This window comes from Nicotiana sylvestris, chromosome 2 (genome assembly GCF_000393655.2).
Source record: "Nicotiana sylvestris chromosome 2, ASM39365v2, whole genome shotgun sequence".
Taxonomy (NCBI): Eukaryota; Viridiplantae; Streptophyta; class Magnoliopsida; order Solanales; family Solanaceae; genus Nicotiana; species Nicotiana sylvestris.
Genome location: NC_091058.1, coordinates 131,960,391 through 131,980,996, shown reverse-complemented (window position 1 = coordinate 131,980,996; position 20,606 = coordinate 131,960,391). Strand labels below are relative to the sequence as shown.

At 31.8% G+C, this 20,606-nt stretch overlaps 1 protein-coding gene across 1 annotated transcript; it reads right to left on the bottom strand.

Annotated features, from left to right (window-relative positions):
- Window positions 1-199: 199 nt before the first annotated feature.
- On the bottom strand, window positions 200-8,509 carry LOC104216214 (nuclear transport factor 2). Its single transcript, XM_009766219.2, has 8 exons — window positions 8,394-8,509; window positions 7,077-7,254; window positions 4,013-4,310; window positions 3,506-3,931; window positions 3,087-3,208; window positions 2,936-3,001; window positions 901-964; window positions 200-731 (listed from the first exon to the last, which is right to left on the bottom strand). Exons 2-8 carry the CDS (start codon window positions 7,251-7,253, stop codon window positions 499-501), a joined length of 1,386 nt encoding a protein of 461 aa, XP_009764521.1. The 5' UTR covers window position 7,254; window positions 8,394-8,509; the 3' UTR covers window positions 200-498.
- Window positions 8,510-20,606: the final 12,097 nt, after the last annotated feature.

The following is a 20,606-nucleotide window of genomic DNA, read 5'->3' as shown; positions in this document are numbered from 1 at the left end:
AATTGACAAATAAAAGTTTTAAATAATCTATCAAGATAAGAAAAATATAAACATAAAGAAGAGGTGAAACTTCTAGCAAGTCACATCAAGATAACTTATACTCCATAGAATAATGAAGCAAAATCTAATGTTCTTTTAACTTTCCACTCTTGGCTTCAGTAAATAAACAAGCTAATTTTTCAGCAAATCACTCTTAGCATAGCACAAGCCTTTTCTTATATAATTGGAAATAAACATTAAGCGCTGCAAGTTACATCTTCTACCCTGTGAAACACGAGTCACCTATGAAAAATCTATTAGTAACAAAAAATGCCCGACACCTAAACTTGAGAGAACCCAAGTTGTCAAGGGAAACAAAAAAGATGGAAAAAGTTAATGTCAATCTCAACTATGATTAAGCTGATATCACTACAAAACTAAACTGTTCCGCTGCTTGCACACTGGCAACAAAGAAACTAGGTCAAAAATTTGCCACCAAAATTTATCCAGCCACACAAACTATGCTGGAGCAGAACTCTGACCTGGGCCACCTCTCCTTCCTCCTCTCCCTCTTACTTGTTGATAGCCTTCACCACCTCGTCCACCTTGACCCCTACCACGCCCTGAAAAATCATGTCCTCCAAATTCATTTCTTCCATAGCTCCGACCTCCACCAAAGTTTCCACGGCCCCTGAAATTGTCATTTCGGAATCCTCCTCTTCCAGGAGGGAAACGGCCTCTAGCACTACCAACTGCAACATCAAATTGAAAAACCAGGTTTATCATTTATATGAAAAAAGTCATGAATCCAATCAATGATTAAAGTTTGATGGTATGAATAAATTGCAGAATCCGATGTCTATTTTCTTATCTGAACTTAGCATCTGAAAACTTTTAAGGAAATATAGACTCTTAATTTACCTCTAGTTGTAGTTCTCTTCATCTCAACAACAGCCTGACGACCTCCAATGGTAATGGGTGAAGCCTGAATAAAAGAATTGTCACGGAAAAACAAGAACCCAAGAATTTAGCAGTAGTTTTAAATCATCAACATGTTTCAAGTATTAAATAACAGAAAAAAATCGTCTAATAACCTGAGTAGCATGATAACCAAGGACAAATGATAGAAAAGATTATTTTCTGCCATATTATACAGCTAATCTGCATATTCCTGATTATTACTTCAGGCAAAACTTTGTTCAACTTTAAATGAAGTCCGTGGCTGCAGAATCAGGATTTAATAAAGCACGTCGACCCCAGTGGTATCATGATTCTCAAGCTGACATATGAGCACATATTATGGTTGGTGAGTTACGAATAGAACTATACTGGAATATCAGACATAGACACATAGTAGAGCACTAACTGAACTAATTGTGGCTCTACCACAGTGGTGATAGCAGAACTGCACACTGAATCAAGGTCTGCAATGCTTTAGCCTTGAGTAAACATTGTATCTGTATCCTTAGATTGTAGTGACTGTATTGACATGTGTAACATGCACATTATGCTCCATCTATAAATGTAGATTTCCAATCACCTCCTCGAGGCTGCAGTCTGGTTTGGAACAGTTCTCTTAATTTAATATGTGCACCCTATGTGGCAGAAAATTAGGGAATCCAGAACAAACCATCCACAAACAATGTGTTTTTTTGTAACAGTACGTACCACAACTCTCAATCACTCATCAAAACACAATCTCATTTTTCCGAACACAAGAAACCTACCTGTAATAAGTTGCACATAAATTTCAAAAGCTTCTGCATAATATACCAAAAATGAAAAGGAAATGAAAAGTTGAAACTCTTCATCACGTTCCCCACTCCAACAGGTGAACAACTCTTCCCAGAGCTCAACTTTCACAAAAGTGAAGTACACTTAAAATAAAACCTCTACATATATGTGATAAGAAAAACGTCCCTATGGATTTTCATAGATACCATAGGGCGAATCATGATCTTCATCCAGGCAGCACTTGATTCTCAATATTAGAAGACACCTTGATCGTCTACTCTTTAGTAGGTTATTTGATGAGCCAATGCTTTTTTTCCTTGTTCCAGAATACAGTTAAGCAATATGTTAAGTGCCACTTATACAAATTAAAAACTACTAGGGTTGATCATCTTACAAATAGAGGCAATTCAATTAATTTCATTTTGAAGTTTTGGTTCATTAGGACTTTTCATTCTAGTTCCGAGTTACAGTTTCTAAAATAAGCATGGTCATTAGCCGACTTCTTCTAGTCAGCCCAAAAAATTTGATTTTCTAACACTAACCTAATATTTTCACTCTGTGTTGTATACATTAAAACAACAACAACCCAGTTCAATCACATATATCAGTTGCTGTAAATACTCATGCTTTGGATGTAGGAGCTTCTGAGGGCGGGAGAAATTTTGGGAATTATATGAAAGAGTCTCGGGGGCTGGGCACTAGTCAAAGTAGTAAAAAAGGACAAGTGGGCAAGTAGCGAGCAGGAGTAGTTAAGGGCTTTGCGGTCGTTAACTGGAACAAATATTTGCCATGTTTGTTAATTAAAAGCCTAATTCTAAGCCTGCAATATATCAGAGATGTTAAACTAATTAATCAGCAAAAGCAATATAGCACTAATGACTGGAAGATGTGGTCTTGTCTTGCTCTCTAGCAGGACTAGCACAAAACTTCTCAGACAGCTTGAGGATGATAGGTCATAGGTCCCTTTAAATAAACAATTGTTATTTCGACAAATAACCTTATATGCTGAACAGCACACATCAAAATCTGGCCCGTCATTAACCATTATATGCCAAATAGAACTAACATAAAAAACTGGCATGTCGTACTATTTATGGTGATCAAGGGCATCTTCTTGAAAAGACTAATGAGGCGACATATCATACTACCAAGTCTAGGAAGATGATACATTTTAAATTATAGCGAAGATAGACTATGCAATGATATTTCAGAGGGCACAAACCTGTATGGCACTGTGCATGGAGCTCACATCTTCAAATTCAACAAAGCCAAAGCAGAATCCTTGTTGCTGCAGAAAAGGGAATCAGTGGAAAAATATTAAATATCTGTAGGAGTAAGTGAACCACGATGAATACAATGTGTGCTGAACCTACCCTATTACTTCTAACTTGTACACCTCCTTGCTTAATAGGTCCAAATTTCTTAAATTCAGCATCAAGTTGGGCTACAGTAACATCTAGAGGCAAATTGCGAACATAAATGGAGTGCCCCTCAGCTGCAAGAATTAAAATTAAGTAAATTAGATGACCATATACTCTTAATGAGACTGTAAACAATGAGAATACAGAAGTTGAATCAAACAGCCAAGCATGACTACTGCTAATCAAATAACCCAACATCTGGATCAAACTCATAACATCTACTTATCATGTTCCTTCATTTGCTCAAAATAAAAAATGAGCATCCCTATTCCATTTTTTGTTATGTCTAGATGCGCCCAGCCGCCCATCAAAAGATTATTCCTAGATAGGAAGGAATGAGTATATTTCAGGCAAGTTTCAAGATATTATACCTTCATCTTCAGTATCATTAGTTTCAGGTACGTTAGTTCCATTGGGGGCAGTAGGATTTGATGCTTCAATAGCTGGAGTTTGTGCTACTGCAGCAACTGGCTGCTTTACAGCCTTTGCAGGAGCCATTCTGGAAGTATTAGTAGGTACATAGATTTTGGTTGGGCCTTTCTTTGTTTGTGAACTGACAATTGATGCATATGACTTCTTTGGAGCATCCTCTTGGGCAACAGAATTCTCTGATTCCGTATTTGGATGGTTCTGGTTCTCATTGAAATGGGATTCAGCTTCCACCACAATCTCTCTTTCATCGCCAACTTGTCTCCCATCTTCCAAAGAGTCATGGACTTTTTCCTCAATATTCTTAACTTCTTCAGCATAAGAGTCAGCTTGGTCGAGATTTGGAGGATCCACCACTTGAGCTGGTTCTGGAATCAAAATGAAAATGGTAAGAGATTTCAAGAGAATAACAAGAACAAGTACAATTATCGAATTTTCAAAGATCCAACCTGGATCAGGGGTCAGAACCTCTGAAGGCGCATCCTCAGTTCCATTAATAATTTCTGAGACAGTATCAGTCTCATTTTCTTGTACATACCTAAAAACATCATTCAAAACAAAATACCCCTTGTCTTGTGGAGCAAGGAAAAATGTCTGGGTGAATTTCCTTCTCAAGTTATCCTTTCCAGTTAAGCATCCAGTTACCAAAACAATCACACCATCCTTATGGGACTCCTGTGCATCTGCAGTCTTTATCTCTGCCTTGTAGTTCTTGTAGTCCAATGAACATATCATATCATTGATATTCTGCTCCAACATCAAGAAAAGCGATAAAGTTTTAAATATTGCAGATAGTATTCAATTTATCATCTTACTATGCAATTCTTGCTAATGTTTTTCCAATCAATACCTCTAAACAGGATTTTAAAAATACAAAAATAAACAAGGTGCAACAAGGAACAATACAAGAAATATACTTCTGTCACGCTACTTCTCATGGTAGCAACTTAGCAGCCCTTTAAGTGAAAATCCCAAAAATGGTAGACAAACTTCTATCAGAACTTAAAGGTTGACAATTCCAACAGAACAGGCTGATGTAAGGCAATTCCAACTTAAAGGTTTTACGACATTTCTTAAGCTCTGACAGGGACTTTTAAATCTGGGATTGCAACAGCTCCTCTCAGTCATATTCGGTCATATTATAGCGTGGATAGCCATGAAACAAAGTCATAACTTCAGAAGTATCTGTAATGACAATAACAAGTATTACAGTCTAAAGATCCCATTCAAACTCTTTCATGCCTCTAAAATGATGATACTTCTTCCAATCGAAGAAAATAAACATGCTGACTAGTTTTTTACTATGCCTGGTCTTATACAATCAGTAATGCACATCTATTAGTATTTCTATTCTTTTATACAACTAATAAAACCTTAAGTTAAAACCTTTAATATCAACTGTTTACATAGCTTGGTTCAATTTCCAGAAAAGTAAAAAAACATAGCTCATGATTATTATCAAAAAGTTCTTGAAACCAAGACTAAAACCAACTAAATGGAATATTTGGTTTCAAAACCACACAATTGGAAAATAGACAAAAAAGTTGTTTTAGATTTGGTTTTTAATTCCTAAAAATTTTGAAGTTAGGCTCCCTTTTGACATTTAGGTACCCAAATTCCTAAACCATATTTCTTCTGCTTACCGACTGCTCGGACATTATGGCTGGAAATTGGTCTCCCTTTTTCCTTTTTCCAACAGCTTGGTCCATATAGCAGAAAATAACTTATACGGCTTTTCTGAGTTCTGGAATTAAGTCAGTAGCAAATAAAGTTGTTTACTCAATTTTTCTCATATTATTAACAAAAGTATCCTAATGTTTTAGCATTAGCCCACAAGCATATCCAAAAGAACTAGTTTTCTACCCACTTTTATGCCCGATAAATACGTGATTTTTGTCTTCGAAACTCGACGGATAATGGGTCGCCCCTTTACCCTTTTCTACTTAAGTACAAGACCTAGTTCACATTAGAATTGATGTGTGCCCACTGCACATCCCACGCTGTACTAGTACTACCTCTGCAATTGAAGGCATTGTGGGCGAGTTCTCCAAACAAACTTTTCCAATACTAAATCCAAATACACAAATATGTTCTCCGAAAACGCAACCTAAAACCAATTTCTCTAAAGTTGATTTCTTCACCAATCCAAACCAACCAAGTTGTCACTCCATGTCTTCAACCATGTGTTCAAAGTTCAAACTCATGAACCAAACACTAAGTAATTTGGTCAAATCAAAAGTAATTTTTGGTATTAATAAGCACATCTCTACAGCATAAAAGTGAGCATTTGGAACAAGTATATCTACAATTATCAGGTTGCCATTTCAAAATCTCAAACATGAAATACAACACACTTTAGGAAAATAATTGGTATTATCTCCTTTTCTTTTGATAGGAAAATAAATAATTGGTACTATCTATCTTCACACCCGGAGGAAAGATATCTTCTGATAACGAAACAACAATCACTCTGAATTTCTCAAACTAAAATAATTCTGTGCTGGTATGACCAAGAGCAAATAGTCACCTCGGGTTAAGGAAAAAGAATAGAAGATTACGTCCACATCCAGAAATCAGAAGTGCTCTATCATTTTGATAAACAACATCGAGAAAGATCAAACAGAACTCGGCTTTTCAATTCATTAAAAAGAAAAGATCCTCCTTGACCACACTGGAGCATGCAATTAAGCATCAAGATCTGAAAGATCTAAGTATCAATTATTAGCAACCATAGCTGAGCTTCAAGGGCCAAAATATTCAAGATTTCAAATATTTGCGTTGCTGCTATTAGTGGAAGAGATCTAGGTAAGGGGTAGAAACATACAAAAGGTGCTCTTGGTCATGAGCAAGTGTAATGGAAAATTATTTGAGAAACAAGAGAAATGAATACCAAACAAAACCAGCACACACATTTATAAACTGTACTTACTGTGCACTGAACATTGTGAGTTCTTAATTCATATTTCCCACAACAAGTATGATTTTTACTTGTCCCTTACATAGTGATTGGAGGATAGATTTTTTATAATCTACTTTTGGCAATGGAAACTAAGTTAAAGCTCATTTGAAGGGTGCAAAATATAATACCAGATCCATAATTGTGCTCCCAAGTAAAATACAAAATTATATTTCATGAGCTGGATAACAATTCAAACTACTATCTTTTCTTCCCTGATCGTATATGTTTGCCTGTTGGTTGGCAAAAGCATATTATGGTTCTCCAAGAATGGATCTCCAACATCAACCACCAAGTCCAGACAATCATGACTTGTAAGCATCTTCAGAATTGGTTTATTTGTTCGCTGAATATATAAGAAGATAGCTCGGGACAAGAAATAAGCATGACTTAGGAGATGAGAAACATTTCATTAATAGCTACTAGGATGTTTGGCTGTAATATAAATTACAGACAGATGCATTAGGATTAGTTGATATTTGTGCTTGCACAACACCTTTCCAGCACATCACATATCATAGCAAAAAAATAAGTAAACCAATTCTACTTATACTCACTTTCATTGTTGTCACGGATGTCATCGCGCCTTTGGAATCAGGACGACTTAAGACACTCGAATCCTGGTAGAATCGGTATACTAACTCTGGGGAGTGATGCTGAATTTGATAATACTGCTCAACAAAAGCATTTCCAACAACTTGAGCAGAAGGTGGAGCTGCAGTTTGTGTGGCCATTCTGTAGAAATTCAACAAGATAATAGTCACTAAAAATCACCCTTGTCTTCATTATTTGTGCAACAAAAAAAATCAGCTTCAAACATCAGTATAGTTAACACAGAAATTACCGGAATACATATTACTTCAAGGAAATAAGAAAAAAGATAAACAAATAAGACAACTGGGTCAGAATCTGAACACATGAGCAACATTGCTATGGATTGGGAAGTCAAACATGAAAACATTTCCGGAATAACTTTGCCAGCTGTATGAGACTAGATGATTAGGACACCCGGGCAAAGCAATAGAGTATACAAGACTAATCCGTGACCTACATATTGAAGGTTCTCATTAAGTAGTTTCTACAAGTCGGCAAAAGCCATGTACTTGCAAATGGAAAAGGTAGTTAATATAGTCTTATTAAGCCCCACTAAGGATACTTTTTCTGGACCCTCCCACTCCCCGTTCCCTTTGCCTAATCCTTACCCCTACCCCCAACCGGACCGGGATGGAGCGGTACCGATACAGACCGGACCGGTTCTGGGTAATCCCCTCCCCTTAGATAGCCCTACCCCAAAGTAAGACTTCCTGGTGTGAATCCGGTCCCCAAAGAGGGTAACGGAAACTAGGTGTGAAACCAAAAAGTAGCCGCAGGAAGAACCCTAATAAATTCACACCTTTTTTGGAAGTTTGTGGGGGAGGAGGGTGGGGTTCATTTCACTAATGCAACTCTCAGTGACTAGCAGTAGTAAAATCCGCGAACATGTAATCATTACAGGTGAGATACATAAAGCGCAAACCACAGATCTGTCCTCAATTGACATCATACAGGGCCCTTCATCCGAACCAGAACCAAGCAAATCAAACAAATAAATAAAAAAATCATTTAATCAATCGGCATTTCCAAAAAACAGAAACTTAGGAACATTGATCATAATTATAAATGGCTGCTAATCACGAGGAACGCGGCGGTCCCTAATGATTGTTAAAAACAACAAAAAATTAAAAAAAGTAAAATAGTTTCTACTAGGAAAGATTGAAGTTAACGTGATCCAATTAGAGAAGAACAGTAAAGTAACTCAAACAGTTGCATTAATTAAACAGATCATTAAGTGTTGCAGAACCAAAAATGAAGAATTAAATGAGAAAGGAAATTACCCGAAATGGAAGTTGTAGAAGATGGCGGCGCAGAGAGTGAGAGAGGGATTGACGATGTGCGGGACAGCAGAGTGAGAGAGTGAGGGATTTGTTTGGTTTCGGAGAGAAGAATAGTGTTATAGCGCACGAAAGAAGGAATGAATATTGTGCGAAAGCTACCTGTGACGGGCCGGGGTAAGTGCAGCGGCTCGGGAACGGCTAAACGACTTGATTCCATTGGATTTGCAACTCACTCCCTTAAATTTGGTAGATGATGCAACTTAACCCCTCTTTAGTTGCCTCGATATCTAATTATTATTATTATGGAAAGAAAGTGGCTAAACTTTTTGGACCACTATTAACAGTTAATCATTGTTTTAAAATTATTCAACATTTAGCCGCTTGTAAATAAAATTTTACAGAAATATTCTTAGCTAAAACACACACAAAAAAACTCCTAACACATATTATGCTAGAGTTCGAAATATTTACACATATCTGCTAGAACTAAAAAGAATTTGAAGTTTAAAATGTGCAATTCAACTCCAGCTTGAACAGTCTCTTTTTCAAACTATGAAGTAGTGTGATGGAGTTTTTCTAGAGTTCCATTAGTACTATTTGAAATTTCACTTGCACTATTTTTTTTAAAAAGAAAAAGAGTTTCACTTGTTCCATTTCCTACTAAAGGAAACTAGTATTAGTACTATCTGTGATTTGAGTTATTTGATTTATGTGCAAATAACATTAAAATATTAATTTTTCAAATAAAAGTTATATATAATCATTAAATAAATATTTAAAAACGCAAAAATTTCTCAAATCTCTTAAAATTGCCCAACTTGTCCGTATTGCATTACCCATAACTTAAAATTATCATATTCTTGTCAGTTACTTCCATTATAGTACATTATAAAATAAAAGCAAGTTTTTTTATCTTGTAGTAATTTTTTTATTTACTTTTATTCTATTGTTCATATTAATGTTTAAATTTATCATATTTTTTATAGTACCTATATTCTTATCTTTATAATTTATTAAGATAGAGGCATTGTTTTTATCTGTTAATTTATTTATTTTTTAAATTTTATTAATTAAGATAGGGCAGACAATATCTTTACAAAAATATTCACTGTCTTTTCATTCAGATTAAAAAAATTAAATTTATATTAAGTATTAGTATTAATATTATCCTAAATTGCCAAGTGGTTTTATAGTAGTTTGTCACTTGGCTTAACCACAATGCAAATTTTATTCGTTATTATTTAAAATACTTTATTTTCTCAAAATGAAATAAGGCTTATCCTTCCAAATATTTCTACATTGAAATTATTTATTTATTTATATATATATATATATATATATATATATATATATATATATATATATATAATAGATATAAATATATATATATATATATAATCTTTTTCTTTTAATTTTTTAATTCTATTTATACTATTATTGTTTAAATTTATCGTATTTTTTATAATACCTATATTTTTATCTTTATAATTAATTAAGATAGAGGCGTTGTTTTTATCTTTCAATATAATTTTTTTAAAATCTTATTAATTAAGACACGACAGACAATATCTTTACAAAAATATTCACTTTCTTTTCATTCAGGTTCGTAAAAATATATTTTAATTTAATTAAGTATTAGTATTAATATTATCCTAAATTGCCAAGTGGCTTTATAATAATTTGTCACTTGGCTTAATCACAATGCAAATTTTATTCATTTATATATATAATACACACACACATATATATATATATATATATATATATAATACGCACACACACATATTCTCTTGGAATTTGGTTTATAAATATTTCGATTTTTCGAGAAGTTAACAATATTGCAAAAATTCAATGTCAAATTAGGAAAAAGCACGTAGGCTTCAAAAAAAATCTTTCAATGTTACCCTTTCAAATATATAGTTCTTGCAAATAACCCTTTTAAATGCCTAAAATTTAAGCGGCAAAGTAGTTTTAAATAGGATTTACAATATCTCATAACTTTAGGCATTTATTAGTTCAATTAAAAATGAAGATTTTCCAAATCTTCGAATGTGATACAAAATTAATAAATTATATTTTCTTCTTATCCTTTTAACTTTATCCTAAGTCTTTCCTAATTCTTATTTATTTTGTCTTACTTTGCTATGTGTCTTATTCTTAAGACGCCGCTTTATTTTATATTTTAACTCACTCCAAAGTATAAATAGTCATATTTTATTTCCATTTACGTCTTTTTTATGTTTTAACTCACTCCAAAGTATAAATAGTCATATGTTATTTCCATTTACGTTTTTTTATATTTTTTATTTTGTTTCTATTATAGCTTTTTAATTAATTTTTCACCTCCATATTTCTAGTTAATATATAAGAAAATCTATGAGTGGATCAATATATAGATATAAAATATAAATATAGACGTAGATACTAATATACATATAAATATAAATATAGATATATAGATTAGATTTGTTTAAGATCTATTTGGATTATGTATAAGATTGATTCAACTACTTCTATTAATTATGTTTCCATTTATAATTTCTAATTATTAATATTGTATTTAAATTGCCAAGTGGCTTTTTTTAGCTTGCCACTTGGCTTAACCACAATGAATACTACTCTCCTTTTAATATAATATAGATATTAATGTTGTATTTAAATTGCCAAGTGGTTTATTTTTAGTTTGCCATTTTGCTTAACCACAATGAATATTACCCCTTTTAATAGGGAGAATGACACAGTTACCCATAAAAACAAAACTATTTACCCTTGCCTACCTATTTATTTTTCTACCCATTAAACTAATTACATTTCATACTCATACTAGTTTTTGTGGGGGAATTTTCTCTTCTTTTCTCCAATTCTTTTTTATTTCTATGATACTTTTATCTTTTTTCCTTTTTTTCTTTCTTTTCTCCTTTTATTTTTTCTCATTTTCTTCTTATTTTTTCCTTTTTTCCTTTTCTAATTTCATTTAACTTCTTTTTTATATTCTTTTTCTATTTATAATCTAATTTTATTTATTGTTTTCACTATTTTTTTATTATTCTTTTTTTATACAATAAGAAATAATTGATATAGTAAATATATGTTCATCTTTTTTTTTTTAAATATAACTAGTATAATATACCTTTTGTCTTTTTTCTCGTTTTTTAAATTCAATTATTAAACAGAAATAATATCAGTTGTCACTTAATCTAATTCACTGAATATCACACTGATTGTTGTTGAGCACCATAAATTACATAATCATATTTTAAGAATCAACACGTGATTGCCATGCAAACCTTGATTTCCTTTCCTACAAATATCAGTACACACTCTACCATTAGCAATAACACATCCAATTGTGGAGCAAAAAAACATAATATAGAGCCACCAAATCTCCATATATACTAGTTAGAATAGAAATAATAATAAAATATTAAAAAATACAATAAAAGTATAAGCAGCAAAAAAGGCTTCTAGTACCATATAATACCAATATGGTATACATGTATACTAATAGAGTATATGATTGCTCTAGAATATTGCTACAACTATCTACGACTATACCATTGTACCAAAACATTAAAGGATGCAATAAAAGTATGAGAAAATTACATGCTCACATTGCAAGCTAAATATTCGCAAAGCAACTTGCTCATTTTGTATACTAACAGGGTATATAGTTATATGAGGTCGTTCCAACAATTGCCTATAACTATAAAAACTATTTAACTATTATATAATACATATAATCTATGTCCATCGGCACAGAAAAATTTTAGCACTGCAAATTATGGTCATATAAATAATTTCAGAATAATAATCACTTAAAAATATAGCTAAAACAATCAAAAAATGTTCAAACTACCATATGATACCAATATGGTATATAACTATACCAACATGGTATACAACTTTACTGGTTAATTTCCGGCAATTATATGACTATACTACTATTACATAACACATATGCATAAAGAGAACAATAAAAAAAAGTGTACCACATATTAATAAAATAAAGTATTTCAAGATATTGTTCTATATTACTATTATTAAAAGAAAATCAAACAGTGTGCCAATTAAATGCAGCTAATACAACCAAAAAATGATTCAACTAGCATATGATATCAATATAGTATATAGTTATACTAATAGGGTATATAGTTTTACGGGATCGTTCCAACAACTGCACATAACTATAAAAACTATTACATAATACATAAAATCTATATCCATAGGTACAAGAAAATCCAACACAGCAAAACATAATCATATAAATCATTTTAGAATAGAATTCACTTAAAAATGCAGCTAAAATAACCAAAATTATTCCAACTACCATATGATACAAATATGACATAATTATACCAATAGGGTATACAATTCTACTAATTAATTCAGACAACTATATATGACTATAGTAGTGGTGGGATTTTACTGGGTTGTTGTTGTTGTTGATATATGACTATATTACTATTACATAATACACATACATAAAGAGAAAAATCAAAAAATAGTGTACCACATATTAATATAAGAATGTATTTCAAGATATTGTACTATAATACTATTATATAAAACAAACGCATAAAGAAAAAAACAAAATGATTACATAATACACGTGCATAAAGGAAAATTAAAAAAAATCAAGATAGCATACTATTCTACTGTTACTAAAGAAAAATCAAATAGTGTACCAATTAAATGTAGCTAATACAACCAAAAAATATTTCAACTAACATATGATACCAATATAGTATATAGTTATACCAACAAAGTATATAATTATACGCAAAGAGTTTACTTTTTTTTAATTCAATTATTAAAATGAAATAATATCAATTGTCACATAATCTAATTAACTCAACGAGAGCTTATGCAATGAATAGTACCTCCATGGAATTCCATTAAATAGTTCATTTAGAAAAGTATTTGAAAAACAAATGAGAGCTTCGTCTAAATTTCAATATGAACTTCCCAAAAGGTACTATAAATAATATTTTATAATACCCAATTCGAATCAAACAACAAAACTTCAAAAAGAATTTTTAAATTCAAGAGTTTCAAGCTCAACAATGGTTGGTCTTCAAATACACACAAAATTCCAGATCTGGAGTTTGAAAAAAAGTTTAACAAGAAAATCTCTGTAAAACAACTTTGAACACAACATCCAATTAAGTAATCGGGTATTTTTAGGTGATTAGTACGAGGATCGCACGTGACGTTGAATAAAAATCTCATATAGAGAAAGCCAAAATCTGTCGAATGCAGTGAGATTGAGAATTTTGAGAAGAATATATTAAAAACCTAATTTTTTTTTTTATAGATTTACTTTCTAGCTTTGTTTTCCTGAAATACATGAAAAAGAGAGGATAGAAAAAATGGATTGATCAGAGATTACAGGGAGGGATATAATCCAATTAGAGAAAGTGAAGAAAGAGAAGGAGAAGAAAAATATAGGGAAAAAATACAAGGCAACTTTAAACTGCATAGTTACAGTAGAAGAATAAATAAGAAAAATGGGTATACGGGTAAATAGTTTTGGTCGGCTAGGTGTATAGTGTAACTATTTTGAGAGTAGGTAAAAGCGGGTAATTAGTTTGTCTTTAGTAGGTATATAGCATAAATTGCTCCTTTTAATATAATATAATTTTTTTGTTTGACCAAATTTATTTTTGCCTTAAAAGTGGATTTTGTCGATTATATGTTAGAATAGTGTGTAAATATTAACAAGCGGTCCAAAAATATAGATTTGTAAAAGTAGGATCTTTCACTTCCACTGTTTAAGTTTTGGCCTCGTTAAGAATAGATTCACATCCAACATTAGATAACGAAATCACAAAGAAGCATTAATATTTCAAATTGATGTGTTTTACAAAAATCCAAGATTTCTAGCTGAATCCAAAGGAATAGCTAATTTGGCATAAATCATGACAAATTTCAAATTGATAGAATATGTATTGTCATAAATTTTAACGGATCATTAGTATTTGTTGCCAAATCCTAATGAATCGTCAGAATATTGACTCAAATCATGTCAAATCGCCAGAATTTGGCAATAAAATCCTGACAAATCTCCATAATGACTCCAAACTATGAAATACTAATGCTACTCATTTATTTAATTACTTATAAGTTTATTTGTTGAATTAAGAAAGTAAATTTTTAAATAACAAATAGAACTAGATAAGTTTTGTTCAATTTAAGGTACTTGTAGTTTAGTTTTCAGAAGGAAAAAAGATTATACCAACTATTTTTATTTTTTCAATTCAAAATTTTTTGCTAGTGTTTTTTTTATAATACTTTTTACCAACGCATGAACTATAAATTTAATTCAATTTAGTAGTTACGACAAACTTTCTTTATGAGATAAGGTATGTTCAATAAAAATGATGAAATTGTAATCTATTGAATTATCTATGATACATGATACTTATTATTGTCCATTAATCTAGGAAAAAACTTGTATTCATATACACTTATTTAACCGGCTGTAATAATTAAAAGCGCAAACAAATTACTCTTAAAAGTTATCATATGGAACAAAATATGAAATCTAATAATTACATGCTCCATTTTAAAGAGTTGATGAAACAATATATTAAAATTGAAAATATATACAGGCTTAATAAATCTTGCTTTGTGAAAATGAAATAAGACGGGAATGACAATCAGAAATAAGTATTTAAATATCAGGACCAACTAGGATCACAACCCTACTACTCTAACATATCCCTATCTCCTTGTCCATTCCCAACAAACAATCTCCCATGACTTCCCCTAGAAATCTTGATGTAATGCACCATACAGACCCTCCTGATCCTTTAGCCATACAGCTAGACATCCCAGCTCCAACTTCTTTAAAATCTTCCTTCTTAAATACCCTTTTAACACCTTCACCATTTGACCTCCTTCCACCAAATACACAGCCCATACCACTAGATACCTATATCTATGCTTCTATACTATATTAAAAGCACGAAGGACTCTAGCGAAATGTCGTTTACCTTTTTTACCCTTTAAAAATAAATTTTATACTGAACAAAATTGTCATTTAAGATAGTTCCGTAATATTTAGGGCTTTAAAATCAATATGAAGTCCTAAATTTAGGAAGTCAAAATCAATTAAAATTTTACCTTTTGTAATCACTTTCTTATTCAATAACGCAACATAACTATTACACCGTCCTATTAGTTTTTCTAATTTCTATATATCCAATAAAATACTTGTAGTGAGCTAAAAGACTATAATTTAAAACTAACACTTTCTTTGTCCGTTAAACAAATAAAAAATAACAATAGACGTAAGAAACCTTACCAAACAAATAAATTATTTAATTATGACATAAATAAGGAAAGAATTTATTCAAGTAAAGTTTTATTTGGTTTTAAATTCCTAAATATTTAGGAATTTCTTATATAATTCAAATAAGGAAGAATTTAATAACCAAAACTTTAGTTCATTTCAAAATAATAAATATTAGGAAAATAATTTGATTATTCTAGAAAAAATTTAAAAAGTCAATCGACAATTGCATTTCAAATATACATTATTTAATAATATTTATAAAATATTAAAAATTTAAAATTTATGAGTCTACGTGAGCCTAATAGTATTTGTTTAATTTATAATATTATGTATTTATCTATATTTATACTATATTAAAAGCACGAAGCCCCTAGCGAAATGTTGTTCGCCTTTTTTACCCTCCAAAGATAGAGTTCATGGTAGGTAAAATAGCCATTTAATTATTTTCCTAAAAATTTGAACTTTGAAATCAACTCAAATTTATTTATTAAATACTTCTTTATTTTAACTATGTACAAGATCCTAAATATTAGGACTCTTCCCCGTGAGGCATATGTATTTTTCAAGTCTTTACCCTTTTTGTTTTATTATAAATAATATATATTATGCTTGAACTTAAATAGTTAAATATAATAAAATTTTATCTTTGGGCAAATCCAACTTATATGTAAATAAGTTTTATACTTTTTAGTCTATTTTTGTTACTTATCGGCTAATTTGATAACCAAAAGCGAAAAAATAGGCAAAACAAGTTTTTTAACAAATTGTTCTTTTTAATTTTGGTTTCTTCTCTCTCCATTTATTGAAATGTTACGTTAACATATTGACAAATTTAATTAGAACCGTCCCAAAATATTAACTATTTGGTATAGTTGGAGCAATTGTACATCTTATTAGAGCATTAAAATTTTTATCTACATATCAGCATAAAAGACCTTAGCGAAATATCATTCGTCAATTTTGCTCTTTTAAAATAGATTTTATACTAGATAAAATAGTCATTTAATTATTTTTCTAATTTTAGGACTTTAAAATGAACTAAAATTTTATTATTAAAATTTTCCTTATGTAAAGCCCATTAATATTAGAGTTGTATTGGACTATTCCTATAAGATTCTTTATTATGCAAAACGTGAGTTAGCAAAATTACGTAGGAGTCAAGCACGCAACGAATTCTGAAAACATAAAGATTCAAAACATATGTTTTTTCTTACTATTTGTAAATCGAATTCTTATTGAAAAAATTATAATTATTCTAAAATATTTAAACAAATGAGCAAATATTCAAAATTCGAATTAAGAAAAATCAAGTTATTTCTTTTAATGTTGAGAACAAATAATTAAGTCATTGAATTAATTAATTAGTAAACGAATCCAATTCAATTATTTTACAAATTTATCATATAAGAATTTTTTTTAAATTGATAAAACACTTAAAGTACATAAATTTTATTTTTGTAAGAAGAATATCGACAGTGAAAGAAATCATAAAATATAGCAAAATTAATTATAGTAAAAATAAAGATTCAAATCGGTGAAAAAATAAATTTTAAGCAATAAGGTAAAATTGTAGAAGGCAACCAAATTATAAATAAGTTATCATTTGTTTCTTTCTTGCATTCAGTCTAACAAATGAAAACGTCTCGCTACAATTTTTATACTAAGTTTTTTCTTGTAAAATATTAGTTCAATATTACTCATTCTTTAAACTTTACATTGTCACTATCAAATTCTTAAGAGGTATAATGCCAACTTTTTTCATTCGCAAAGTTTTAAGAGACCAAAAGTTTTAATTTTTAATTTCTGTTATTTGATAAATCTTTAAATAATTGTAAATATTAACAATTCATAAATCATAAGTTTGGACATAATTCCAGACAAAATAACAATAAGGCATCTAAATAAAATTCATTCATTTGTTAAGCTAACTAAATGGGAATAATATTTATTATTTTTAAAAAAATCTTAAATTATATTTTATAACTCAAACAAATTATCTAATAACATGCATGTAATTTTTAAAATTTGTATATTTATTAATATAGGTATACGCGCGGAGCACGTACCCTAATACTAGTTGACTTAAATGATGAAGCAGATAACCCATATGATACAGAGGATTTTACTCCCCCCCCCCTCACGACTGATGATAAAGCTCGTTTGTATACCAATTGGAAACACTCCATTATAATTAAACTATTCGAAAAATCCTTGGACATCAATTGCTTAAAACCAGACTTCAAACTCTTTGGCAATCTTCGGAATTAATCAACCTTATTGATCTTGGGCATGCTTTTTTCCTTATTAAATTTACACACGAGGATAATATGCTCCATGCTCTTCATGACGGTCTATGGTTTATCCTTGACCATTTCCTTACGATACGTAGGTGGGAACCAAAATCTGTTGTTTTGTCTGCTCAATTAGCTTACTCATCCATTTGGGCTTACCAGAATTACCTATAAAATATTACGATATTCAACTCTTAAAGATAGTAGGTAATAAACTGGACAACTTTCTCAAAATTGATGCATGCACCTCATCCACTACACGAGGCATATATGCTTGTATTTGCATTCAAGTTCCACTTTAAAAAACACAAAAAATACATGTCTACATTAGTAATCACAAGCAAATCATTATGTATGAGAGGCTAAATATCCGTTGTGGGCATTTTGGTTACAACACCAAGGCTTGTCCGTTTCATGATCTATCTCTAGAAACAACTGCTCATCCATTACTTTCACCGGCCACACCAAACGGCCACCTACAATAATCCCCAACATGCACGCCAGCACCTCTGAAACCCCATGGTAAGCGGTCAAATTTCCATCCAAATATCATCTATGTATGGGCAAAAATAGCTATCTACCTCAACGACCTCTTCAACAAATTACTATGGAGCAACGATTGCAACCATTACCCATTAACGACAAAACACCTCCTACAGCTTTGGAGGCACTCCAAACTACCTTAGGCAAGTCTTCCAAGCCTACTTCTCTCACAAAAGACACTTCTAAACCCCTTTTTTTAATCCAACTAACCTATCTTTGCTTACCTCAATGGACAGATTTCCAGAAATAAATCAATTAAATAATCTATCTATTACCAACTACGAGACTATTACTGTAACTAACCCACTTTATTTTCTAATAAAAACCTTGCAATCTCTAAACAATCAAATAACACTTTTTTCTCTTCCACTAATAACTCACCTACACTACCAACCCACCACACCACTATTGGCTCCCTGTAATGATCCGACCGATCGTTTTGACCTTTTGTACTTTGCTCGCTAGTTCTCGGGCATGATTACCCCGTGTGATATATTATGCCTTATATAAATCATTGGTTTTGGTTTTCAGGGTAATCAGAATGAATTTGGAAGAACAGCTCTCAGTCTGAAGCCTTAAATTTGAAAGGTTTGACCAAGAGTTGACTTATTTGCATATGATCTCGGATCGGAATTTTTATGATTTGGTTAGCTCCGTTAGGTGATTTGGGACTTAGGGGCGTGATCGGAATGTATTTTGGAGGTCCGTGGAAGATTTAGGCTTAAATTGGCGAAATTGAGATTTCGGCGTTTTCCGGTTGATAGGTGAGATTTTGATATAGAGGTTGGAATAAAATTTCGGAAGTTGCAGTAGCTCCGTTGTGTCATTTGTGGCATGTGTGCAAAATTTCAGGTCATTCAGACGAGATTTGATAGACTTTTTGATCAAAAGTGTAATTTGGAAGTTCTTGAAATTTTTAGGCTTGAATCCGATGTGATATTGATGATTCAATGTTGTTGTGAGCATTCCGAAGTTTTGAACAAATTTGAACGATGTCATGGGATGTGTTGGTACAATTGGTTTGAAGTTCCGGAGGTTCCGGGATGTTTTAGGCCGAAAATCATAGCTATAGCAAGTCGAGAAGGGTTGCAGGCCTCGGAACCCACCCACGTGGTCCACACAAAATGAAGTGCGACCGCGGTAGGTGCTGTGCGGACCGCACAAAATGAAGTGCGGTCGCGGTAGGTGCTGTGCGGACCGCACAAAATGCAGTGCGGCCGCGGTGGGGAACATTTCACTAGTCCTACTTCGGAAGCTCATATCTTTTGATCTACAAGGAATTTTGAGATGATTTAATAACGAAAATTGTATTCCTTCGTGTCTAGTTTCCAGAAAAGTCAAGATATCACAATTTGGACATATGAAGTGAAAGTTATGGCCAAAATACTAAAGCCTGTCACTACAAAGGAAAGCATGTGCGGTCGCGGTCGTTTTTGTGCGGACCACACTGGTTTTGTGCGGACCGCGATTGATTTTGTGCGGTCCGCGGAGGTGGAAATCTGTGGGGTACTCTATAAATATGAGGTTTTGGATTTTATTTGATATTATGACCTAGAGAGCTCGGATTTTGACGATTTTTCGAAGGTTTTTCAAGAAATTCATCAGGATAAGTGATTTTAACTCAGATTTGGCTAGAGTACATGAATCTATCATTGAATTCATCATTTAATTCGTGATATGGGATGGAATTTGGGAAGAAATTGTAAAATCTTTCAAAAATATAAAATGATGATTTGAAGGATCAAATGGTATCGGAATTGGATAATTTTCGTACGGTTAGACTCGTGAGAGTATAAGGATTTTAGTTTTGTGAATTTTGTCAAATTCTGAGATGTGGGCCCGGGGGTCGGGTTTGACCAATTTCGGGAATTTTGTGGTAATTTGATTATTTTCGAGTGGGCTTTGTTTCCTTAGCACATTTTGATGGTTTTGTACTGATTTCGGCTAGATTTGGAGCATTTGGAGGCCGATTCGAGAGACAAAGGCATCGCGGCCTAGAGTTCGGACCGGATAGAGGTGAGTAAGGATTGTAAATAATGTTCTAAGGGTTTGAAACCCCAGATTGCACATCGTTGTGTTATA

Bases quoted from the DNA above. Each gene is read 5' to 3' on its own strand.
- LOC104216214 (XM_009766219.2), bottom strand. From the start codon at position 7,253: ATGGCCACACAAACTGCAGCTCCACCTTCTGCTCAAGTTGTTGGAAAT. The intron at 3,932-4,012 runs GTTGGATCTTTG...TTTTGATTCCAG, and splicing joins GGTTCTGACCCCTGATCCAG to AACCAGCTCAAGTGGTGGAT. The intron at 3,209-3,505 runs GTATAATATCTT...TAATTCTTGCAG, and splicing joins TAATGATACTGAAGATGAAG to CTGAGGGGCACTCCATTTAT.